Source organism: Mixophyes fleayi, chromosome 4 (assembly GCF_038048845.1).
Source record: "Mixophyes fleayi isolate aMixFle1 chromosome 4, aMixFle1.hap1, whole genome shotgun sequence".
Taxonomy (NCBI): Eukaryota; Metazoa; Chordata; class Amphibia; order Anura; family Limnodynastidae; genus Mixophyes; species Mixophyes fleayi.
The window spans coordinates 195,896,813-195,924,770 of record NC_134405.1 but is presented as its reverse complement, the minus strand read 5'-3'; the positions used below and the strand labels follow the sequence as shown (position 1 = coordinate 195,924,770).

Here is a 27,958-nt window from a genome sequence, read left to right as displayed (position 1 = left end):
TAGAGTGTCGAATTCAAAGACAAGGTGGGTATTGCACCCTGTAGTGTCATGCCCCTGTTTATCATTCTTCTAGCCTCTGTATTGCCCCCTCCTCCTCCTCCAAACCAGGCTTAGGAAATCTATGGTGCTCCATCAAAAATGTTACACTTGCAATGTGAACTCATGTAAAAATACTAGCTGTGTAGCATTATAGTATACTTGTATAGCGAACAATATAATTATAGAAAGGCCTTTAGTTGAGTGACTAAGGTGTTTTTGTCTCACTCATCACAAATAAGTTATGGCGTGAAGATGGTGCATTTCTTTTATTTACAGTACAATAAGTTTTACATGCCTAACAAGTTGGCAAATTACTTTTACAGCTGTACAGTTAAATACATTAAACAGTGTTGAATCAATACAAACTATAGGAAATTATTAGCATTAGTGTCTTTATTTAACAGCTGGTCTGCACACATGATTACCAAACAGGACAAACCAGCCTAGGTTAGCACAGATGCACACATGATTACCAAACATTACAAACAAGCCTAGGTTAGCACCGATGCATACACCAGTATGTGCACAGAGCAGGAGGAAGAATGAGGCTCTGCGTAACTCAGCACAAGGCTTGTATTATAAGTAATTTTTCATTGTTCTTTTATACACACATTTTATTATTATATATATTAATATTATCACAAGCAGTTGGGCCTCCGTGCTGAGACATTATATAACAAGCAGTGCATTAGTAATGTCAGTGCTGTGCTGCTTGGTTATCGCTGGAATTGCACTAACTTTTAGAATAAAGTAAATATAATCTCCCCTACTAGACACACCCCTTGAGAGGAGCAGAACACGCCCCATATGGCAGAACACCAAGCTATGCCTAGGTGTTGCTTGCTTAATCTCCCTGGAATTATTTGTTGTATGGCAGACAAAAATCCAAGTGCAAAATAAAGGACGCTATAAATAAACATGTCAAACTTGAGAACTATGAGCAAAGTTTAAAGTACAGATCAATTAAACATGAGGCAAAAAAAAAAATAGATGAAAATCAGCAAGACCGGAGACAGAATGGATGAAGTGGATTGATTTGATGAGATGTGGATGGAGATGGTGTCAGACATGAAGACCTAGGGAGAAGGTTTAAAAGGAATATATGACAAAGCACTATATTCCAATGGACAGAATAATGGTTAGGAACCATTTACCATAATATGTTGGCAATAGCTGTAGGAAATAATGAAAAGAGCTGAGAAATCAGATTGCCCTAACTAGCATAGTCTGAAATGAGTGTAGCACATTTCTACACAGCACAACTGACATAGATGAACAGGCTCTAAGTGAGTGACTTACAATCTCATGATTTGTAGAATTTACTGTCCTCATTCAGACAGATTTAGCGAGTTGAGAAGTTCACCAAGCTTTTTTCTCTTTTTATTTTATCCTTTTTGGCAACAGGCAACACTAATCCCTTTCTAAATCATACATTACAAATACCGAAGTACACGATTTTAGTGCTGGCAGTTTTAAAAGTACATTACATTAATTGATAACACATTAACAGATATCCCATACCTTAGAGATTGGCAGTTAAAAGAGAAATATAACAATTTTTTAACAAACCAGATTTTTGCACTGATTGCTTAACGGAATTAAGTCATACAATGTTACAATAATGAAAGGTCTCCTTTTTGTTTTGTTTTTACCAATACATCTTTGACATATGCAGTTTGTTCAGGACATAAAAGCTGACCGTGTTTCCTTCCAAGTGCAAAACAAGGTAAAACCATTACAGAAACCTACTGCATTTTCATTACAATGTAACAGATTTGTTGCACTGGCAAACCACTCACAATAACAGATTACCTACAAACCTTGTGTTATCTAGAGGACCTGCCAACGCTGTTCAGAGAATGGCTGAGTGGGTTATTTTATTTCTTTTGTTGTGGATAGCATCCTAAATTGTTCACTGTTATTATAACTGAGGTTATGTAGTGACCTGGAGGAAACCATTAGGTGGTTTGTGTGAAACACTCATGCTGGCAGGCAGCAACAAAGTAGTTAATAATTTATTGGGTGTTATGATTCCACTCCATTTTTTCTTGCCTTCGTGGAAGTTGACTGTAGTTGGAGTGATGAATGCCACAAACAATTCACATATATAAACATCACTTTATCAAAGACCCACTTGTGTCTCAATAGCAATGCTGTTTTCTGGAAAATATTTCACCATAATGCTGTGTACTAGTAGTTCTCTGAAGTTCTCCTCTAGAAGATGCATTTCAATTATAGTTCTGTGTTTAATATGCTGTATTTAGCATTTTTAAGCAACATATTGCTGCAGTCATTACTTTGTTGGCTTAAGATAAGACTACTAGGCAGGATGTTACTTTGATTTGGCTTATTGTTATAAAAATGACCATTTTTTTTAGAAGTCTATCATGCTACAAACAACATACTCGTAATCATTATTTTTATATAATATTACAATTTCATTTATATTTTAGGAAAACTTCATCCGAGGTGCTCGTAATAAATATTGCAAGATCTTGTGTGATAACTTAGCATTTTTCATGTTTTATTTAAGAATTAGCCAGACATTGCGTGAAAGTCTCACCCTGATTATTTGGTCCAATGACACCAAATCTGGTCGGTGGAGGTGGCTTGTGCATACAAGTTTCATGGGGGCCTATTTATTAATCAATCTTTCCATGTAAAATCCCCAAAAATGATCCACTGCAAAAGTAAAGTATAGTTGTCATTTATGATCATTGCATCACAGCAGATATTGCTTTGCATTTATATTTGTTTTCGATTGCAGTCCCCATAACAGTGTATGGGGACTGCTCCCTAACGCTATTTACCAAGTTCCAAAAATGCTAAATTTTCGGAACTTTTTCATGTTAATGTATGCCAGCTCAGACTGATGTACATTTTTGTAAGTGAAACTCTTCATTACAGTTCAGCAAGAGCAGAGCTGTACAGCGCATGTTTGGAGGGTTCATTTGATCCCTCCCTGTCACATGACTCAGGTTCGTCAGTCAGTGCTGTACAGTAGGGGTCTCTGTGCGCATGCCTGAGGTTTTCGGTCAGCGCATGTGCACAGGGCATGATCATAAATGAGGAAGCAAGATCGCAATCCAGGACGCATGAGAAGATGCAGTGATACGTGAGTTTTTTACTTCAGAGGAACAGCAGTTTTTCGGAACTGCTGTTCCTGTGTAGGTTTTTTGATAAATATGAAAGAAAGCTTAATCCTTATCTATGCCATGAGGATTAAAAAGTATCTTTCATAAAATGCGGACATTACTAAATAGGGGTCATGAAACCTAATTTCAAATTAAAAGTTTCAATTGTTAGACTATATGGATTTAGTAAAATTCAGGACAGTTCTCTTTTAATGGATAGTATTTCACTTGTTTTATATTGCAGACACTTGTTTTAGTGTTCACCTCTGCATTGTTTTTCAGACACGAAGGGGTATATTTACTAAACTGCTGGTTTAAAAAAGTGGAGATGTTGCCTATAGCAACCAATCAGATTCTAGCTGTCATTTTGTAGAATGTACTAAATAATGATAACTAGAATCTGATTGGTTGCTAAAGGCAACATCTCCACTTTTCACTTTTTCAAACCCACAGTTTAGTTAATAATAACCCAAGTGCAGCATCTCTGCTAGATCCAATAAGTTTACCATGGTTTATCTGCATTTATTATATGCACTATAGCACTTTTTAGTGGTTAAACAGGAACCTATATGAACTGTGTTTGCATCATATTTTTATATAATAATGCTTTACAGAATATATCAGAATATATAGTCATTTTTGAGAAACACAAGTGCCAGCATACATACCCATGGCTGCCAGGGCATGATGGCACATGGTGTCACTCTGTATTAATGACAGGTCTAATATATAGGATATGTATTGTATAGCACGAGTATATAATTCTCTTATTGTTTTGCCTCCACACTGACTTAACCTGCTTCTTTAATTGAAATGTCTATATCGACAAACGCTTCGAAGTGTAACCTATTTCTGGATTAATATGTGTTTAACGGCTCGTGATCTATCCGTGGCTTCATTTCTTCCGTGCTCACCGTCCTGAAACCATCTGAGATGAAATGGCAGTGAACTATCAGCCACTCAATTCTGATTTGGCTTTATTGAAGAAACTACACTTGCGGTCATATATTTAGCTGTAGGCATTACATTACAAAGTTTATATTCATCAATAATATTTTCATTATTTCAATATTATATAATTCTGTTAGAGCAAAATGAATGCCACATTACTGTTGCATCACACCATTATGTAATACTCACAAATACAAACAGAGAAATACCCAAACAATGTAAAAATATTTCCCTGTCACCGACATATAATCTACACAGGTAGTTTCCCATCTTGCACCTATGGTATAATTAGTTTGAGTAAACACAGCTGAATCAGCACTGCATATAGGGTTGAAGAAAGAGCCCTGAGTACACATAAGTGTTTGAGCAGGGGGCGGATTGGGCATAGGCCTTAGCGGGAAGTCTCCAGGTAGGCCGGTGGTCCAACGAGGCCGCCTCGTATATCACTCCCCATGCGGGGCGGGGTATGGGGCGGAGGTAAGCAATCAAAAGCAATGGTAGTCAGTGGACAGCAACAGGCAGCCAATCACTTGCGGCAGACAGGATGTCTCACTTCCTGTCTGCCTGATCTGAGGAGCAACGCCAGCCCGAGCAGCTAAAGGTAAGTGAGCAGGGGGGTATGCCTATACTAAACTATAGGGAAGGGTGGGGCTGCCTATACAACACTATAGGGAGGGAGGGGGTTGTCTATACTAAGCTATAGGGAGTGAGAGGGGGGTTGTCATACAAAACTATAGGGAGAGAGGGGGGTCTGCCATGCAAAACTATAGGGAGGCGGGCCTGCTATAATGTGTGAGGGAGTGGGGAGGTTCTTAATATATTGTGTGATATGAGGGAAGGGAGGGGGGCTGTCTTAATAGCTCTTCGGTGGGAGGTAGACTATTAATATAATGGTGGAGTTTAGGTGGGGGCTAATTATTTAATAGGTGCTGTTTTATTTGTGGGGTGATGGTGGAGCAATTTAATTTATTGGTGGGGTTTAATAAATTAAAATGGGGTGACAGGACTATTAATTTAATGCTGGGGTGGTTTGGGGCTATTAATTGAATGTGGGGCTGAGTTGAGGGAAGAGGGCTATTTATTAAATGTGAATATTAATTATTTAATGCAGGGGATGGTGTGGGAAATGGTTATATTAAACATAAATGCTATTAATTTATTGCTGGAGCTGTTTGGTAGGAGAGAAATAGATCCATTTATCAAATGTGAGTACTATTATTTTATTGTTGGGGTTAGAGAGAGGCCTAATTATTAAATGTGGGCGCTATTGATTTAATGCTGGGGCTGTTTGGAGTTTTCCAAATTTTTCATTTACCTATTTTTTGCCAAATAAGGCTTCCAACATCCCATGATCCAGACAATCAGCAACTGATCTAAAGAAACTAGCAGCCACAAGTGGTGAAAGTGACAAGAACAGGTAGGAGAGAACAGGACAGTCTGCCAACTGTCCAGAATCTGGTGGGGCAGTCCCGAGTTTGGGTGACTGTCTCGCTTAGTCAGGATTTGGCTTGACTAAAAGTACAGTTGGAAGGTATGTCCTGGTTCACTGTACTGCTCGTGAAGGCAGAGCTGAGTGCAACAGTAGTGCACACAGTTTTGACGGAGTATTTGTCTAAAATGTATCTAAAAAGATAACCCCCCTGGCTTAAGTGCCGCAGGCCCCCCAAGAGACTTTTTTCAGCTCTGGTGATACTTTAGTGGTTCTTGCATTGATTCCATTGCCTACTTCTACCTTGCACTGGTCCCATTCTCAAATCACTTTGTGGAACATATGACCAGCCCCCACTGCACTGACATTAATTCTTCCTCCGTTGCACTTACTATATCACCAGCAAACCTTTGGAATAGCTCTCCCCTTCACTTATGCCATTGTATGTCAACCATCCCTGCACTGTTATCAATTCAAACCACCACCAATTACTGGGCACATTTAAGGCTCATATACAATTGTTACAAAATAAGTTTTTTTCCCAGATACTTGCAAAATGTCACCTTTTTGGTGATCGCATTGGATAGCCAATTATAAGGATTCTTTTTCATGCCTTTTTTTTTTAAACAAACAGTACAGATATTCATACACTATGTATAGAAACATTTGACTGGTAGTTTGCATCTCAGGATGTCAGGGTAAGATGCAACAGTGGGGTGCTAATATGCTGCTCTGGCAGTAGGCAACTAAACAAATTTGAGCAAAGAGGTATAAACCAGTTGCAAATCATCCAAAAGGATTCATGCAATTTTATAGCACAGGACTGGCAGCCTTTTCCCTGTATTGCTTTAGAGATGATTGCGTCTTAAGTCATCACATCCAGGCTGAGCCACAACTAGGCAGGTGCGGGCGGTGCCGTCGCCTAGGGCGCAAGCCCAAGGAGGGCGCAGCAGCTGCCCGCTACCTGCCTCTGTACCTTCAGCCCTTTACTCTCGCAGTGGAACACACATGCGTTACACTGATAGGAAGTTCGGCAAAGTTTTTGTTTCACCATGTTTGTAGTGTAACTAGCGTGTACAAGCCTACATGGAAAGTATAAAGTTGACCTACTGTAGTATACGTTATGAAGCTTGACGACAAAGCAATATCATCCTGGTCTGGAAGACTGCATCCTAGTGCCTTTTCGTGAGATATGGGAGGTCAATACTTGGTGAAAACATTCCATGCCCATTCCACAATATAGCAGATACAGCCATGTATCAAAGTGACGGGCTCAGTCCAAAATCACGTAAGAAGTATGCAAGTGTGTTTCCGAGACTACCTGACAAATAGTTCCTTTTATACTCAAATTAATATTAACAAATTCTGTAAATTCTCCTTTCATTCATTTTCATTTCAAAGGCCACCACCCTGTCATACCTTGATCTGATGCCGCTACATCTTCTGCCTCCGATTTTAAAGAGATCAGATCATGTGTATTAAAGATCTTCAGGTGCATTTAGCCATTTCTATCAGTACCTGCCCTAGTAGAACAATACACTCTATGCTTGGACTTGTAGTTACACAATAGTTAATGAGCCACAGGTTGCCTATCATTGATAAACATTAGTATAACCAGGGCATTTGTTAGATTGTTTTGTGCAATAACAAATAAATAAAACAAGGATCACTGTGTAGGGTGTCACATCTGCATATTTACTTTCATTATTAGACATCAGCTAAACCTTTCCACCATACACTTTAATTAAATAGTGCCCCTTGTGGTCAGATCACCATGCGAACAGTATAACATTTTAGTCATTTAAAAAAAGAAAACGTTTGAAGAAAATATGAAATGTAACAGCATCACATTGTTTAATTATATCATCACTTATAAAGGGGGCTCCTGGTCTGGGTTTAATCAGAGTAGAGATTGTTGACCTTGTTTCAATATTTAACGTATTCCCTTGAGTCGCTGCAATCCTGCAGATACAGGTGGAAGTCTACTTGTACCAGAGCCGTAACTAGGCAGGTGCAGGCGGTGCCGTCGGCCAGGGTGCAAGGCCAAGGGGGCACTGCAGCCGGCCGCTACCCGCCCCTGTACCTTCAGCCCTTTACTTTCGCAGTTCACTCGTGTATAAGCCGAGGGGGGCTTTTTTAGCCTAAAAAAGGTGCTGAAAAAGTCGGCTTATACACGATTATATATGGTAAATAACTTGAGAGGTAAAATAAACTAAACGTTCAGGTAGTGGCAGCAATAACTAATGTCAGGGATGGATAAGACAAGTTTACATATTATCTGAGATTTCCCTAGTGAAGAGATGTAAATCAGTGATACTGGCAGCAGATAATAGCCGGAGATGAATGAGGCATTGGTAGCCTGTGAGACCCCTTGTACCTCACCTTACAGAGGAGCTGCTTCTTCTCCTCCATGCTTTTGTGCTCATGTTTGGGGTCCGCAGACATGTAACAGAATTCTTTCAGTAAACTGCTAACCACACCCCCACATTAGGTTGGCCACACCCACTTGGCAAATGTCACTCACACTTAGGTGGGGGCGCCGGTGCCCTGTCTCGCCCAGGGCACTAAAATGTCTAGTTACGGCACTGCATCCAGTGCCGTAACATCTACATGTTACTACAACCAAATGCCAGTAGTTCTAAATCCTGCATACTTTTGTATTGACCCCACCTACAGTTCATTTCACCACATGAGGCCAATTCAATAATTTTTTCCAGGGCCACTTTAAGTTCCCAATCCGCCCCTGGTTCGGAGGGAATGCTGATCGTATCATGGAAGCAAGACAATAGACCAATTTGCATCCATGTCATTCAGCATTTATTTTCTACACTTGTGTGTACGGTCAACACTTTCTTCATAGGGTTCAATGAACACCATTTGCAGTGCCAGCTGAGATGTAGTCACAAAGCAGTAACAGCTCACGCCAAACATAAAATGGGCGCAAGGAAAGCATGCATGTACATGAGCACTTAGGCCAGGTTACATCTACCTGCATTTGAAGTGAGGTCTATGTACCGCACATTGCAGGTAGACTTAGTACAGTATACTCTCCCAAAAATACAGATGTCTACATTCTATAATAAAAGTAAATCCACTTATTTTTACCACCCCTCCAATATAAAATGTGCAAGCCCCTCTTCAATGTAACAAGGGGTGGGAACTGAGTTTTGTACAAAGTAAATGATTGGCAAAAGGATAAGGGTGTATAATGTGCAGCAAAAATGCTCAGTAAATGGAATTGGAGAGCCAGGTCATTGAGACAGCAGTGTTATTCTTTGTATGCGGTGCCAATGGGGAGCAGAAGGGAATACCAATATGCACAGGTAAAGTGTCAAATGTACAAATCTTGTTACACTAGAGAAATAAGAAATGTTTAAAATCCTATATACAATAAAAAAAATCCCAGCCTCCACATGGACTTCACTATGGCAGTCCTCCCCCTTCTCTGGGAAGCCAGATTTAGCAGAGATTAGTTTAGATTCTTTTACATGCCAAATGTAAATAAAATGAGAAGCTCACATTCTGTCAAGACATGGAAATGTTTACCTATACTGTTTATATTAATCAGTAGCTCATTTGTGAAAGAGAAGCACTATTTTAGGTTTAGTTGTCTTTTACCAGGTTGTCAAAACGAATATGACACTAAATGGGCCTGAAGTCAAATCCTGATAATGTAATCTTTTACCTCATCTGTTGCCTGTTGAGGATAGTGCCACTGACACAGTGAGCTCATTGACTCTGTTCTATTCCTTATCCAGTTCCTATAACCTGTCTTCACTTCAGGCACAATATAGTTGTTCTCCATAGACAGCGATGAAAAAGGAATTTGAAGGCCAGTGATCACCCTGTAGAAATGACCAGCACTCATGGGCCTATTCTTTACATTGCATCAATGCATGGGGAATGGATTGGATCAGAATATGTTTTAATTACTACACCGGACTTGTGAACTTGTTACCTACTTACAGGTTCACATGTCATGTATATAATACCTGACGTTTTTATGGATATATCCAGATCTGATCAATACACCACTTATTTCCCTTCACTCACCTCCCTTGCTCTCTCCCCCACCACCAAACACAACAAGTGGCCCAGAAAAGAAAGAAACAGACTTAAAAAGAGACCATATGCATCACTGTGCTGCCCCTGAAACCTAAGAGCGGCAATGATCAAGGCAATTTCCAATAAAGTGTATAGGGTGCAGCACCAAAACAGCAAGTTGAAACAGTATCATACAGGCCTGTAACATATACCACCTTCAACAATCACACCAAGCACCCAATTCTACCATACTACTAACACCCAAAAGGACCATATACTACCCTCAATAATCACACCAAGCACCCAGTTCTACCTTACTACTAACAAACACCCAAAGGACCATATACCACCTCAGTGGTGCACGCAGGGGGGGTTTCTGAGTCTCTAGAACCCCCCCCCCCTGCGCTAACAAAGTGGCCACTGTCCTATACAGCAGCCGCGGCGCTGTCAAAGAAGCGTCCGCGGCAGACGCTTCTTAGACAGCGCCGCGGCTGCTATATAGGACAGCGCTGGCGAAACTGTTTTTATTTGGGTTGGCGGGGAGAAACCCACCCCGACAATCCTCCGTGGGCCCCTGCACCTATCCACAAGTGCCATACCAAACAACAAAATCCATTTTACGCACAAATTCCATTCTGTATATATATGCAGTATACATACAATCCATACAATGTGTTTTTATATCTGCCAGGTTTAAATTTTAGTAATAGACAAGAGAGACATTAACATTTTTGCCAGCACTTTCTAGCAGTAAGAGGGTTACACTGGATTTTTTTTCCCTTTCGTTTAAGTCCTTTAAAGCTCCTAACTAAAAGCGCATGCAATTTTTTTTTTAGACAAGCAGAGTCAATAAATGCTAATTTTCCTTTGCACACCTAACTCCATAAGCTATGTATATTATACAAAAAGGTACATGCATTTTTCAAATAGTTTATGCAGTAGAAATATAATTTATTCTGAATTACAGAAACATCTAAGCTAAAAATAGACCAGCATATTAAATTGGCTATTGTATTGATCTTACCACAATATGGCAGAAAAAAGTAATCTCCATATTATCAATTTATATTCTTAAATCAAGTAGCAATATTTTAGAGAAAATGATTTTAAAAAGCTACAAAAGAGGTCATCTGTTGCCACCTAGTGGTTTCATTATATATTCTGTTTAAAATTAAGCCTATTTAAAAAAGGACTACTAAATATAAAATGGAAGTTTTAAAGCAATAACTATAACAGAAACACAATTATTAAACAGTATATAGAAAATAAAGTATACTGTACACACATTTATTATCTATAAAGAATTAATGTATGAAGTACACACACGGGTGGGGAATAATATTATAGGGATATGAGAGGGAGTATATATTGATGATATAATGGCATGAAGAAACAACAAGGGCATCTTAGAAAATTTATTCATCTTCATACCAAAATCATTTTGTCTGGTGAGAGTGGTATATAGCAGCAAAGAAAGAGAGCTACAAGACAGGTGCCCTTCCAGCTTATCTGTGACAGCAGGGGTGACGACATATTTGCTTATATATCAGATGTCACACACAACACTGCCAGTACCCGGGGCCCATTCCCCTGCCTTATGCATTAAGATCCCTGCGGTTCACAGTAATGCATACAATAAAACATCCCTTGCTTGTTTGCTTCCTATCTAGACTGTAAGCTCCTCGGGGCAGGGTGTTCTTTCTTATGTTTTTCCCATGTGCTCCACTTGCATCAATCGCCAAATTTTGTACATTGCTTCCTGTACTGTAACACTGTAGATGTGAAGTGCTGCAGACCCAGTGGTCCTACATAAAGAAAACTGAGCATACTGTATATGCACTGTCACGAGCCGCCGCGCAACTTGTGACGGCTCAGCTTCGAACTCTCCTCGCATCCTGGCTGTCGGCCAGTGCGTCCTATTTGCCTGAGCAATAGCCGGGATGCTCCTGTCACATTGGCTGTGTCCCAGCATCAGGACAGAACGCTGGGCGTGTGTTTGGGCGCATAATTAATTAATTATTCTCTGCCTGTGGCGAGTTCTATGCCCTGGACCCCATCCTATTGGCTGGCAGCTCTATTTAAAGGCAGGGAGGGATTAGACTCCCTGCCGGTTATAGCTTCAGTTCACCACTTTGCGGACCAGCTCCAGGTTGTTCATCACCTATATACCAGTTGCCTCGGACCTCGGCTTGTATCATGCACCATTCCAGGTTAGTCCTGTCTCCTCGTACTCCTCCTACCACTCTCGCTACAATCTCAAAAAATAAGCTCCTACTACTTAGAGATAAGACCTGGGGGCATCCGAGAACCTGTTAGCAAAATCAGGGAAAGACGGCTGCTATAGGCGAAGACCTCTACTGCCTGCTCTAGGAGTTCATGTTTGGGACGCTAGCCATAACATACACCATTTGCCTCTGACTTGTTCACATTTGGGAATGGGTTCTGTTTTGTCCCTGCACACTGCCCTTACAGCAATTGTTCTGTGTTTTTTGACGATTTGTGTCTGTACACATAAAGCTTTACCAAAGGCTTCGCTCTGTGCGCATTTAAATTTATTCCTTCATATTGCAACACCTGTATGTGGTTTAACAGGTTGATTGGGGAGTAAATCCCACCAGCATCTCGTCTTCAATTCATTATGAATAATACACTGTCTCTCTGCGCACAGATCCTCCAGTGCAGTTTGAAAGGTGTTCTAAAATGCAACTTACTCAATTCTCTCTAAAGTATTGCATTACTCTAACATACAACATCATCACAGGGAATTATTGTGTCATATTTTATAAAATTCAGACTCACCTCATGTTTCCTGCTATAAGAAGACAAATATTATAGATATGGGAGAAGATGAAGAGGAGAAGTATTGTGCTGAAAAACATGGTCATCCATGAGCCGTGGTCATCTCTAAAGACCTTCAGCCGAAGTAACTGACCTGCAACAGAAACATTTCTAACTTTTAGTTTGCGTGCCATCTTTTTTCTCTTAAATAATGCACTATTAATCTATAAAAGGCAGAAACCCACAACCCACAGGCACACAGCACACATATACAGCCTCTACAATGTGCCAGTAAGTGTCCATAGGTCAAACAACAATTTCACAAGCAGTTGAATTTCACAGTAATTATTTGGAAGGGGAAATCGGTTGTATATATTGCAGAATATTTTTTAAAATTAGGCAAAGTTTACTTTGCAAGGAGATGTCATAGCTACCCATTTGCAGTACCTATAGCTTTAGAGTATGTACATATTACAGGCTTCATTTGACGCATTTTGTTCATTTAAATTACCTTTAATGATTCTGACATAAAAAAGCGTTCTTTTGTGTGTTATTCTGTACATATCTCAAGACATGCGCCAGTCTTAAAATTAGCAGTATGTCTGTGGAAGGTCGTATGTCAGGGGTATTAATGCACAAACAAATGTCCTATATAGCGTACAGAAAGAGTAGGACCGTGTATTTGTACAAAATATAAAGTAATAGATAATCGTCGCAAGAAAGGATATAGTGCCATGACAGTGTTAAGAAATTTAGATGTAAAATATAATGAAATACAAAACACCACCATATCTGTTATTTACCCCCTTTTAAAATATAATGGTAATATTCTGTTCTGCAGTAGACAAAAATTTAAATGACAAATAATATAATATAGAAGTAATGTTAATGAATTGGTATCAGCTGGATATGCAAGCAGCCAATCTGAAGCAGCTAGATAGTACTGCAGGTGTCATCAATCTATAATCACACTAGGCCTCCAGTACTCACAAAAGATATGCCTCCTAATAAGGGTGTCTGGGGATACCACCGACCCTAGTTAGGTTGCATCTCCAAGGGACATGCTACACGGATGTGAACATATTTGTCTGCTCCTGTTCCACCTCTCCTGGCGTAAGGGGCCACAATCCTTAGATTGCACAAGTTTAGATACAGACGAATTTTGGTGCGCATGTGCAGTGCAGAAATTTACTTCACAAAAAAATGACATACATCCAATTTTAATTAAAACCCCATGTGTGTAATATAGGACTTGCTAATACACAGAATTAAAGACCTACTCAAAACCATTGCATGCAGATAATTTCCTTTATTGAAATGGTCATGCAGCTACAATATGAATTCTTTTCCAGTCAGGTTAAGGATTTGTTGCTAGAAGGAAAGACACGATTTTGGAGGATTTATAAATATATAGATATAATAAGATATGTTTCTCTTGGTTTACCCACATCCAGAATCCTAAGTTGTCTCCTGAATAGCACAAATCCTATCAGGATAAGAAAGTGCTCTATTTCTCCAGTCATCTTCATCTTGAAATCTCACTTGCTTGCCTAACTCAACCTTCCATTTTTTATTGTATTTTTATTCATGTCACTGGTTTTGAGCCAATATCAGTTAGAGATGATTGGCGATTTTATTTGTTCTACAGGAGGCTTGATACCTAGCAACAGCTGGTTGGATTACAAGCCTCCCAGAAAAGTGAATCACATCAATTTTGTCCTGGCCCCCTGGGGGAGTGGTCATGTGATCAGACTCAAACACCTAAGGATTTTGGGCCTAACCACTTCAGACTTCTCTACAATAGTGGATACAATGTATGCTAGAGAAACAGATTCACTGCTGTCTCTCCTGTGTCCCACTCTAATGAGTTTATGAGTCTATAACCGTTAAAATAAAGAAGCAATATCCTATTAGCCCCTCCACTTAATCATCTTCAAGGAATGTTGCAAAAAAGAAAAACAAATCCTGTCAGGAATGCCTCTGACAGTGACACACCCTGATCTCAGATCACTCTTTGTTCAAACGAAAAACATCAGACATGCAAGAGACCTCATTTAAGGGTCAAAAAGGATACTCCGAAAAATTCAATAACCCCGTTTGTGCATAAATTTGGAAAAAAATATTATGCAACGAAGCTTTGCCCTTGGCACATGGAGAATCTCTGCCACTCATACAGTGAGTTGCATTCTGAGGAACCTGTTCCGGATTACTCAGCTGACCCTACAACAGAATATTGGGAGCCTGAGAAATTATCTCTGCCTTTCATCTGTTGTGAAAGCGGTAAAATAAGTGGCATAGAAGTGGTTTTAAAAGACAAACAGCCACCATCACATTTAAATAAGACTCACTGGGCTATGGACCCTGAGTCTGAAGAATTTGATTTTACACACAGGGGTATATTTACTAAACTGCGGGTCTGAAAAAGTGGATGCTGTCTATAGCAACCAATCAGATTCTAGCTGTCGTTTTATAGAATGCACTAAATAAATAACTAGATTCTGATTGGTTGCTATAGGCAACATCTCCAATTTTTCAAACCCACAGTTTAGTAAATATATCCCCCTAGCCTTCAGGTCTCCTCTGATAAAGGACATGCATTATCTCCCAGAATGTCCAAGAGGCTCCTGAATATCGGGGAGTCCTCTCAGACTCCTGGAAGAGCAGACACCCTCCCAGGTGAGCCCTATTTCCCCATCTCAGGATGGCGATGACACATCAAAAAAATAAAAAAATAATATTAAATATATATATATATATATATTTAATTCTGAGATTTTAATTTTTAAATTAAATTCAATCTATAATATACAAAGAGAAGGACAAAGGTCGCCTGATAGTGTAGTATTTAGGGAAAGTAGTCGCAAAAACCAAGTAGGTGTAGTTTATAAGCATACCAGATGAAGAAATAATGAGAGCTTATCAATCACAAATAGTGTAAACAAACCAGCAGTGAATTATATTCCCTAAAAATAACTCATCTGCAACAGGTTCTTGTTTATTCAGCATTATTTATTCAGTTCACTTCTTCTCCCAATATGGAGAAGAAACAATTCCATATGGTGTAGTATTTTGTAAATAATGTTTTTTATTACAATAATACAATGCACACTCACAATTTAAAAAAAGAAACAGAGGCTCAGCTGTATTTCATTAGAATGGACCCCAGTTGTCTTTCTTAATGGATCTGGGCAAGGATCATATTGTAATCTATTCCATTGGAGATGAGGCAGCCATATTTAAAAGGGGCAAATAAACAATAATAATAAAGTAAGCATAACTAGATTATATAAGAAACTCCATAAAATATCATAATAAAGATTAAAACATCATATTAATGCTAAAATCTCATAATATACTCAGGCTTAATATCAATGAAAACAATCTATTAAAAAGACAAGTTATTTTTTGTAAAACAGAGACAATTGGTGTGACAATGACTAGCATAAAACCACTGTTTACGATCAAACCAAATGTGTGAAATATAATTTGTATGCTTAAAGAGAAAACAAAAGAGTGACAGAACATCAACTAATAAGTGGAAAACAGTTAAGCATGGGAAGAATGTACAAAGATTACGACAAAGCCCATTAGTGAGGAAGCCCACTATAGAACTCAATTGTGTCGGGTATAGACACCCTTAAATGACATATCAGAATATGTGGACACCTTCCCAAGGAAATATGTGGTTGAGCTGGAATCTTATTTGAAAGATACAACCAGTGTATTGAATATTGTTGAAAGTTTTGAATGGTGTCCTAACTATACTTGGCTTACAATAGATGTGCGAGCTCTGTAAACAGCAATTGAACACAAAAAAGGCATTACCATATGTAGACGATGTTTAGATTCAGATTCCTCTCTTACCCCAGCACAAAGATTATTTTTGTGAATTGATTTTATTAACTTTCAACTCAATTATTTTAAATTTCTGGATAGTCCTGTTGTTTTGCACAGCCGTGGGGACAATTTTTGTGCCAAGTTTCACAAACCTTGGGATGGAATGCTGGGAACAGGAATTTATCCTGGACACACTCTTTTTCTAAACATATTAGACTATATAAGAGATCCATTGATGACATACTAATGGTATGGGATGGTGATAAGGATTGTATTGAGAAATTTCTATATATCAGTACTATTAACAAAATCTGAAATTTACAGCAAACCGTAATTCTACAAGTATAGAATACTTTGATTTGGCTATTTCAGGTGTTAATAGAGTAGAATCTTAGAATTATATAAAGACAGTAGACACCAATAGCTACCTCCACTACAACAGCGGACATGTTAAAAAATGAAAGACCAACATCTCATACTCCAGGGTTTACAGGATCAAGAGAAACTGTAGTAATGAGTCCCAGTGTAATTAACAAATGTCTACATATGCTGAACGCTTCAAAAGTAGAGGATATCCAGATAAACTGATCATGAAAGCCATCACTAAGACTCATGGGGGGGTATTCAATTGTTAGCGTTAATGGGAAAAAACGAGCGCTCAAAAAATATTACCGTTTATACGGTAATATTGTGCGTGAAAAGCGTTAATACGGTAGTCTACTCGCGGAATTTCAGCTCGCCGCTCAGGGAGCGGCGAGCTGAAATTTCGCAAGTAATTACCGTATTAACACTAAGATTTTTTGAGCGCTCGTTTTTTTCCGTTAACGCTAACAATTGAATATCCCCCAAGGTGTTGAAAGGCCCAATTTATTACAACATACAGAAAAGAATAAAGAAAAAAGATAATGTCCCTTTTATTACTAATTATAATTGTTGGGTACAGAATTAGGTCTACGACTGGGAAACACTGGGATATCTTAAGGATGAACGCGGCATTGGCTACTATTATACTTGAAAAAACAGAAATTATCTTTCAAAAGAGCAAGAATAAGAAAAACACTCTGGCTCTTGGTATGTTATGACATCAATGAAATAGTTAAAAGAATGTTTCTAGACTTGAGTGGGCTTAATAAATGTAACCATTGTAATGTTTGCAAATTTGTGAGTGTGGATAGAAAGATGTTTTATAACTATGACAATAGTGTCAAATTTAATATAAAACAAATTATGAATTGCCAGACATGCTCTGTGATTTACTTGTTAGTATGTTCCTGTGGATATAAATATGTGGGCAAGACAAAACGCCCATTAAACTCAGAATTCAGGAACATGTCTGAAATATAAAAAACAAAGTAGAAAGCCATTCGGTTTCTAACTTTATCATGTTTAAGGCTATTGAACAAGTCCCTCTAGATCCTAGAGGAGGAGATATCCAGACAAGACAGTCTCAGAGGGAGATGTTCTGGATTTTTCAATTAAATACGCTTATTCCATATGGTTTTAATGAGGAGACAGACTGCCCCCTTTTTATCATTTTAGTTATTGATATACCACAGCACTTTATGTTGTATATATTTAATTGGTTTCTATTCAGTTACGTCAGTCCACTTTATATTGCATTACAATAGATGGTTATGTGTAGTTTTCTTTGATCTAATCCCCATTATGAAATAATATATATGGCGCAACTACACAATAATCAGTACTGAAAGAATGAATGCTGTGTATTGGATTTTTATATCATATCTATGTGCCTCTTTTGTCATATACCTTTTCTTGGGAGATCAACCCCCCCCCCCCCCTCCTTTTTTTTTTTTTTTTAACATACAAATTATATTTCACACATATGGTTCGATCGTAAACAATGGTTTTATGTTAGTCATTGTCACTCTAATTGTCTCTTGTTTTACAAAAAAAACATGTATTTCTAATAGATCGTTTATATTGATATTATGCCCGAGTATATTATGAGATTTAAGAATTAATATGATGCTTTAATCCGTATTATGATATTAACATATTAACATATGGCTTTTATTTATCTTATATCATCGAATTATACTTGTATTAACAAGAATTGTTTATTTGCCCCTTTTAAGTATGATGGCATCCTCATCTGCAATGGAATAGATTACAATATGATCCTTGCTCAGATCCAAGATGGCAACCACTACATGTATGGCAACTACTAGGTGTTTAGTATATTTTAGTTATCTATTAATATACCCTTCGTTTTAGGATTTGGACTAAGGCAATGGTACCACAATAACCTCATGTCTGAGCATATACACAGACACGTCTTGAGTCTGAATTTCGCTTGCGCTATGACAGGTGCGCGATGCACATACGCAGAATGTCCAGTAAGCACTGCTATAAAGAAATAAACAGTTAAGACAATTGCCACGCAGCTGGTACCACATACAATATGGGATATACCGAGCGCGGGCTTGTTGCCAAGCAGCTGGTACCATATATAATGTGGGACATACCGAGCGAGGGCTTGTTGCCAAGCAGCTGGTACCATATATAATGTGGGACATACCGAGCGCGGGCTTATTTTTCTCTGGTTTTGTTTCAAAATATTGCCTTTTTGTCATAGCAGCTGTCCATCAAGCCTATTTAAGGCACATTTAGGTGTGGCTCACAAGCCAGCCTTTGCTAGATGTAAACCCCTATACCTGGGAGGTGAGTGCATCTGATTTTAACTGCATTTTAATAGTGTTTAAAGCATAGAGGTCAGTGTAGGACCTGCATATAATGAGGTGCCCTTGACGCTGGGATGCAGGCTTAAGTCTTTTGTTCAAAATATGAACTAATACCTCATGTCTTCATTTTGCTAGACACACACAAATATGCAGTTTAAAGGATAAGCGCTGACAACTTTCTTTCAGTTAAGACATGTGTATTTTCCTTCCTGGTGAAGTCAAAATAGACGAAACGAGTTAAGGATACTACGCTACCTTTCTTACCTGTACCTGCGTCCCTACTGTGATCTATTTACCAGCACTAGAAAGTCTTTGCAGTTACTACTGAAGTGGCAACCATTTACAGAGACAACTGGGTTCCAGTATAACGAAATACAGATAAGCCTTTGTTTCTTTTTTTTTAAATTGTGAGTATGTATTGTATTATTGTAATAAAAAAAACCTGTATTTACAAACTTACTACACACCACATACAGGATTGTTTGTTTTCCATATTGGGAGATGGAGAACCGGATAAACACAGCTTATCTGCAGCAGGTTCTTGTTCATTCAGCAATTTTTAGCTTTCTTTCTGTTACGCAACCATATAGTGGTTTGGGTATAATATAATTCACTGGTGGTCTGATGATATTACACTATTTTGGTCATCCCTTCTTGTTTTCATGCACACATATGACTGGAGAGAGTACATGAGGTCTGCCGCTGATATCTCCAGCATTTTGTGATTGATGAGCTCTCATTATTTCTTCATCTGGTACACATATAAACTACACCTACTTGGTTTTTGGGACTATTTTCCCTAAAATATACACTATCAGGTGCCCTTTCTCCTTCTCTTTGTACGTCCTAGATTATTGTATATTCTGTTTTACCACCATAAAAACATTGAAGGAAGGCTGTCACCTTGTATGAAAGTGTGTTTTTGGTGTAAATGAACTTTAAGGGCCTGATTCATTAAGGAATTTAAATTAAGAAGTTTCTTATTTAAGTCTTCTGGACAAAACCATGTTACAATGCAAGGGGTGCAAATTAGTATTCTGTTACTTGATAGCTTATTTGTACACTGAAATTTAAAGTTGATATGTGTGTGCTACATGAAAAACAGTCCGTATTTAACTAATGTGCAAAACAGAATACTAATTTGCACCCCTTGCATTTTAACATGGTTTTGTCCAGGAGACTGAAATAAGAAACTTCTTAATTTAAGATCCTTAATGAATCAGGCCCTAAGTGTTTTACAATCCTGGTTTGAGCGCCAATATTTATTGTGTCTTTGTTCTAAATTCAATCTATATTTTTAGACCTTTTCATTAATGGAACTGAAGCCCAAATCTGGTTCACACATGCGCACATCTGCAAAGACTGGCCCATCGAAGCAGTAAGTTAACACTTAATGTTCCAGGCCAGTATTGCAGGGGCAGCAGGCTTATGAACATATTCTCTCAGAAGCAGGGAAGAGAACTGTGGCGGAAATAAAGTAGGTGTGGCCGCTATGCAGAGCAGCTTCTGTGATGTCGCTGTGCCAGACAGCGCATGCTCAGAAGGGTCCCCTCTCTGCTACTTTCAAAGCAGAGTTGGGGACCTGAAAAGTTACAGTGGCCTCTACCTAAGTTTTGCTATGGGGCCCTGTGATGCACTGTTTCACTCCTGGAAGAGAGAATCGCTACTAACAGTCTTCCAATCAGAGTACCACTAAATTTCAAAATAAAAAGAGAGACTATAATGATTGTTATGTCTCTGGTGTAAACATTCTTCCTTAAAATATTTATGTTTAGACTTTTATTAATTTGACCTATATTACAAAATCATTTAGGCACAAGTATATTCACAAAGCAATTTAACAATATCACATCAGACTAGACAACTGAAGCCAAATGTAAAGCCAATTTAATGCTCTTACAACGAGCATTAACACGATTAGTGTTAGATTAACAAAAGGTATTACCATTACCTTACTTGACTTTTAACATCAAATGTCTCAGTTTACACAATTGCAGTACAAGTATTAGTCAACATTTGAAAGAAACAAAAAATATTTGAACAATATTAGAATTGTGAAAGTCATGGCTGGAATATATTACATCTAACTACATGGTCCAAAATGGGGATCATTACTTAGGACAACTTGTAACAATATAACAAAGATCTATACGGTGGTATTTCTATAATATACGACTAGCAATTGGGCATTTCTTTGTGCAATATGTAGCTAGCAACCAGTGAAACTGCAATATAGGTCTGGCAAAGGGGCAGTATGCCCTCTAAACACGTTAATAAAAGGATATATACTCCCATTCCTAGCCTTGGAGTAATTACCCTCATGTATACAGGAGGCAAGACTTGGGTATGATTAGGCCGATCAGAGGGGGGGGCTAGAGGGGAATTTTCCCCAGGCCTCCAACTAGCAGGGGGCCTTAAAATTGTCCATCTTATTCTTCTTGTGTTCAGACTTTTTTTTTATATATAAATTTATCCATTTGCTAATTTCCAAGTAATAAAGTTTAAACCTAGCACCTAAACATGTTGATTAGTTGAGTTGGCACAACACACAACAGCATGTGCGCTTATTGCTCTCTGGATATGATACATCTATCCACACAGACACTTGAGAACATCACTTGTCTCTGAGATTTGTCAGGGTGAGTGACTAGCAAGTTTGCAAGTGAACAGTTTGTTAATAATCAGGAAAACTGGGCTGGACTATCTGATGTCCAACATTTACTTGAGGAATTGCAGAAAGTGACGTTTCAGCATGGGGGCAGGACTACATTGACTAATAAGCAGCTGACACACTCACAGGGAGGAGTAGGAGCTGCAGCCAGGGAGACGCACTGTTTTCTGAAGTAAGTATTTGTTAGGCTGCTGGCCATGATCACCAACCCACAGAACTAGATGACGGAGATCTTCGCCTATAGCAGCCGCCTTTCCCTTAGCGCTCACCGGTACTCGGATGCCCCCAGGACTTAGCTTCATGTGTAGTGTGGGTTGGTAATGCAGGATCACAGCGGTGGGCCAGGAGACTGGACGAAAGCAGCGGGTAGTCAAAACGATAGCCATGGTCAAAGGTCACAGGCAAGCAGGGTAATCGATAAACAAGCCAAAGGTCGGGGTCACAGGCATGGTAGCAAGGTCCAAGTTACAGGCAAGAAAGGTCAGGGTCACAAGCAAAACAGGCAGAGTCCAATAATCCAAGCAGGGGGTCATACACAGGGAATCAAACAGAGTATCCACAGGACAGGGACTAGGAAGCAGGAGCAGGTCAGCAAGACTAACAGAGAAGCTATAACCGGCAGTGAGGCTGCAGACCTCACTGCCTTAAATACTCCCAACAACCAATCAGAGCCTAGCTCTGAAAAACACACAGGTGCCAACTAGTAAATTTAATTTAACCTAAATAGCCCCCAGGCTATTAGCTATCTCTGCGCACGCGCCGGCTGTCCCCTGTTGCTGGGACGCGGCGCTACAGTGCAGGGTCTCCAACCGTTGCCTTAGCCGAAGTGACGTCCCGGTCGTCAAGGTGACGGCCAAGATGCCAGGAAGCGAGCCGCGGCAGCTGTGAGTACCGCAGTGGCTCGTGCCAGTATTAGGGTAAGTGTGTGTTTGATTGCTGGGGTAGAATTAGGCATACTCACCAAATCTCCTGGAATGTCCAGGAGACTCTCGAAATCCGGGAGAGCAGGCAAGTCTCCCGCATCCCGCAATTCCCTGGCCAAAATAACGAGATTCGCACTGAATCGCGTCATTTTGGCCCTGCCTCCGTGACAAACCATCATTTCCGTAACAGAGGGCAGGGCCAAAATGATGCCCACGCCCTGCCCCCTCTCGCCGTCTACTCACGCCCCTCTTCCGGACTGCACTGCCTGAAAGTATGCAAGTATGGAATTAGGATAAGTGTGTGTGTGTATATGTGTGTGTGGTGCAATTGAGATGCTAGGATAAATTAGGGTATTAGGGTAGTAGGAGAAATGATTTGAAGTGCTGGAAAAGGACAAGGATATGAGGGGAACAGTCTGAGGTGTGAGGGAAACACTGACCAATGAGGAGAGCAGTGTGGGCTGTAGGGGAAGTGAGACCGCTGTGGAGTGAGAAGTGAGGTGCAATAGGACAGTGTGAGCTCTGGGGTGAGCAGTGAATTGTGATGGGCAAGTGTGAGCTGTGTTGTCCCCTTATAGGTGTATTCTGTTTTGAGAAATTTATATCTGCAATTTCAATAACAAACAATAACAATATTTATACAAGTGATGTTTCAGAATATTAAGAGACCAAACAATGTTGTTGAGGAAATTTGAAAGTGGGACATCTAAAAAGGTGACGGCAACAATCAATGGAAGTCGAATATAAAAAGCTAAGGCCAATAACTTCATTTTTTAAATCACTGCTACAAGAAAACACTTCTCACTCAAGTGATCCAACAAGTGCTTCAGGATCAGGCACTTCACGTTCAAACCCAGTTGAAAGTGAAACCAGCCAAACAACCGTAACTGCAAAAAATTACAATCCTGTTCCAAATGTTTAATGCCTGAGGCTGAAGTTCAACATGCGAATGTAGATATTTAGCAAGAAGGTAATGTGCCAACAGCAATACCGCAAAGTGCGCCCACACAGAGACAAGCAGCAGAAGATCCAGTTTACAATCCAGTATCTCTGCTGCAAGAACGCTGAGAACCAGAAGAGCAATAATTACTTTCTACTGAAAGTTTTACTATGATTGACATTGGAATCATCAGCAAAAGCGATGCTGCCCAAATTAAGTAATTTCTTAAGCTTCCTAGTTTTGAAATACCAAATAACATTCCACGAGACACTAGTAAGAATTCTTTCCTTATCTTCTACTCAAGAAACTCCTTCAGAATGGCGAGACCTGCCCACAAGACTGGTTGTGCTGGAGTGTAGCAAAATAATATCTGCACTGTGCGCCTTCCTTCATCTACACTATATGGACAATAGTATCTGGCCACACCTGTTAATTACTGAATTGGGGTGTTTCAATCTGCCCCTTTGGCAGAAGTATATAAAATCAAGCACCTATCCATGGAGTTTCCATGCGCAAACATTTCTGATACAAAATGGGTCATTTCTGAAGAGCTCAGTGACTTCAAGCGTGGTACTGTGATAAGATGCCACCTTTGCAACAAGACGGTTTCATCCCTGCTGGATATTTCACGGTCAACTGTAAGCGATATTATTAGAAAGTGAAAAGTGTTTAGGAACAGAAAAATCAGCCACAAAGCGTAAGACCACATAAAAATCACAGAGTGGGGTCAATGGCTGCTAAGATACATGGTGCTGATTCCATAGCTGAAGAGTTCCGAACCTCCACTGGCATTAATGTAAGCACAGAAACTGTGCAGCGGGAGCTTAATGGAATGGGTTTCCATGGCCAAGCAGCTGCACGCAAACCATGTCCCATGCAAGCAAGCCTCACATCACCAAGACCAATGCCACGCTTGGGATGAAGTGGTGTAGAGTACACTGACACTGGACTGTGTAGCAGTGGAAAGGTGTTCTGTGGAGTGACGAATAATGCTTCTCTGTTTTGCAGTCAGATGGGTTAGTCTGATTTTGGCAGATGCCGAGAGAACATTACCTGCCTGACTGAATTATGCCAAATGTGAAGTTTGGTGGAGGAGGGATAATGGTACAGGGCTGTTTTTCAGGGTGTGGGCTAGGCCTCTTATCTCCAGTGAAGAACAATCTTACTGCTTCAGCATACCAATTCATTTTGGACAATGCTATACTTCAAACTTTGCGGCAACAGTTTGGGGAAGGGCCTTTTCTATTCCAACATGACTGTGCCCTAGTGCAAAAAGCAAGGACTGCAAAGACATGGTATGATGAGTTCCGTGTGGAAGAACTTGATTGGCCCGCACAAAGCACTGACCTCAACCCCATATAAACACCTTTGGGATGAACCGCAACCGAGAGAGTGATTTTATATATATATATATATATATATATATATAATTTGTTTGTGAATATCTTCAAACACCCCTGCACTGAATGGGATGAAACCATCACAAGGTGGTCCAGTTTAATCCTGTTTTAGGGGTGGGTTATGGTCCTGGTCGGACCTCTCCTTGGTGGGTGTGTACGGTGGCCAGAATTTAGATCCAGGGAGCCTGTTCTAGGCCTTCCAGTGGATGGATTTGGATAATATTTCATATAAAATAAAAAACAACACTGGGCAGCCACCTCATGGATGTGTTTGAAGACCAGCTAATTATTTTTAAAATGTTGACTGTTACATCTAACTCATTGATAACTTCATAACTTTAACATTTAAACCCGGGCAATGCTGGGTCCTTCAGCTAGTAATATTATAAATACACAAAAGAGACACTTATAAAAGAGAGCACCAATGTCGCCTCTCTGTTATGGTTAATTTAAGCAAAAAATGAAGTTAGTCTGAACAGCATTGGATTAGAAAAACTAAAAATTGAAACAAATAAAAAAAAAAAAAGAGTGAAGTGGTAATAGACTGGACTTTAATGTTCTGTTATTACTATTTTCACCACGCACATTTAACACGCCATCTGCAACCACATCCTGCAAATGGACTGCTTTTCTGGGGTGCGTACACCTTGAAAAGTCCATGGCAGACGTTAGAGAAACATTTTTTGTCTGCAGACTTTGCAGTCTTTCACATACAGAGCATTCAGCACACTGTCATATAGCTCCACAGATCCTGCATGGTACTTAAATATGTAATAATATGCATAGTAGCTGAGTTTTTGAGCCAAATCAGTACCTTGGAGTAACTGCAAGTATGTATCCTTGCATATCTTTACATTAGACCCAAAAGGAGCAACATGGATATTTGGGATCAAAAACAGGGGTAATTTGTAAGTATGCTGTCAATTTGTCCCTCTGTTGGATCTCATGTATAGATCTGTAAATGATAGACCAATCCAAACTTTGGCTCAAAGTAATTTCCCAAATAACCGCATGCACATTCCTTACATTAGTCATATGTATACTAGACGGTGACTTATGATAACATCTATCCAAATCCAGTTAGGACTGTTGTTCCTCTTTGATGGATGACACATTGGTAGATATTAGGTATATACCAACTCTCACATATGGGTTGTGGTTGTAAATTACTGGAGTGCTTCTTCCTGCTTTCAGGATTTGGGACTGTAGATTATTCTAGGGCATCCTCAGGCCTTCTTCTCACCTATGGCCATTCTGAGTGCACACTCCACTGACACTGCATATCCATTAGAGAACAGCTAGATTACATTACTTAAATGGCCTCAACAACTTAGCATGCTTAAGTGCTTGCCTTTACTACCTATTCAGTGCTCAAAGTATTTACAGTCCTGTCTCCTTGGGTCCCTAGACATGGTCACAAATATGATAACCACATTCTATATGGTTACAGGTCTACTCAACAAACAGCAACAAATGGGTGTTAAAACCTGCAGCCAATGACAAAAAACTGCAGATACATCAAAACAGTCAGATAGCAAAGCACAGCATGCAAGTTATTTCACTTTAAAAACAATGCAGTTATTGACCCTGCTCCTGAATGAGCTTAATATGAACTACTGAATAGACTGCAAGCCAATCAATGAAGACCTATAATTCGCTAGGCTTTAGTGCAATTTCCCATTTCAGTGTGATGCAAATCATGTCCCATGCACAAGAAGCGTTATTGATAGATTATTTATTTTAACTATTTAAGATATATTTAGCTCAGATTTAACGTTTATTTAAATTCAATAGTTGGTTTAGTTAAATTAATAATCATTAAACTCATGTATAGTTTGAGGCATTCTTATAACTGTACTTTGCTGCATATTTATTCATAAAGTATAAAAACCAAAAACAAACAAAAACTTTCTTCGGTAATTTGTTTTAAAGTGAAATAAGAATGTGAACTATAGTGATGGTCACTGGGCATGCTCATTGTGCAGGTGTGCCAGTGGCAAACATTGAAATATACAGGAGGGTATCACAAATCAGGGGCAAAAGCAGGATTTGTAGAGGGGGGTTTCCACACCATGCCACCAGTGGACGTGACCAGCATGCATGGGGGCGTGGCTATAATTGTAGACAGTGCTTGGCTGCTCTCCAACTCTTCCTATCCCCATAATATACATGGGCAATGCTGCATGGACTACTGTTAGGTGCACGCAGCTCTCCCTTTTCAAGCAGAGCTGGGTGAAGCGAAGGCAGGGTCCAGCCACCTCAATTATACAGTGCCCCAGGCTTGGAGGGGGTTTCCAGACACTAGGAAACCCCCCCCCCCTCAGTTTGCCTATGCAAATAGAGGTGACTTTATGGAAACCTTTAAAATAAATAGGCTACATAAATTGTCAAACAATTTACCTTGTGAGAAACACACATGGACATGTCTGGAAAAGTGACCAACTTTTTTCTACACAGGTTGGTGCATAGAAGCAGCAAAATATTTCAAGACTGTCTACTGCATGTCCATTCACCAACTGCTCCTTTTGGGGAAAGTGGATCAATTTTGCCTGTGATTGTTTTAGTGGCTTGCAAAAGTAGATATCATTTTGCTGGTTACCATTTTATTCTTGTGTTGATTGTTGGACCACACAATGACTTCCATGTCTGGTACACTGACTTTGAAATGAGTTTACATTATTCAACCCCATTTACCCAAGACTAGTACTTAGGTGTGGGTACCCTGTAAAACTACTGCAGACCTCTGTTACAGAGCTGCATGGACCACCACAGGAAAGCAGCAGTAGACGTGGGATACAAACCAGTCACTCGAGTCACAGTCCTCGGCTAATTCGATAGCTTTGGCCAATTTGCAAATAGAAGTAATCAGAGTCCGAGCACTGGACACATCTATGTTTCAGCTCTTCAAAAGAGGTTCTGCAGCTGTCCGACAGATTTTAGATTGTAGCTTTCCCAAGTACAAACTTTCAGGAAGTTGCAGATGGTGTTCTGGTGAGCAGGACACCAACCGATGTACAAGCAGAGGTAAAATTCTGAATTTTGTAAAACTATTCCCAAAAAGGTGGAAAATACTAGTTACGGGTTTAGCACATTTATAAACTATGTAA

At 39.5% G+C, this 27,958-nt stretch overlaps 1 protein-coding gene across 1 annotated transcript in view; it reads right to left on the bottom strand.

Annotated features, from left to right (window-relative positions):
• TMEM117 (transmembrane protein 117) overlaps positions 1 to 27,958 on the bottom strand; it is a 299,423-nt gene that overhangs the window by 209,806 nt on the left and 61,659 nt on the right. The window contains exon 3 of the mRNA XM_075209075.1: positions 12,397 to 12,529. Within this exon, the coding sequence (XP_075065176.1) occupies positions 12,397 to 12,529 (133 nt within the window). The remainder of the gene's footprint in view (positions 1 to 12,396; positions 12,530 to 27,958) is intronic.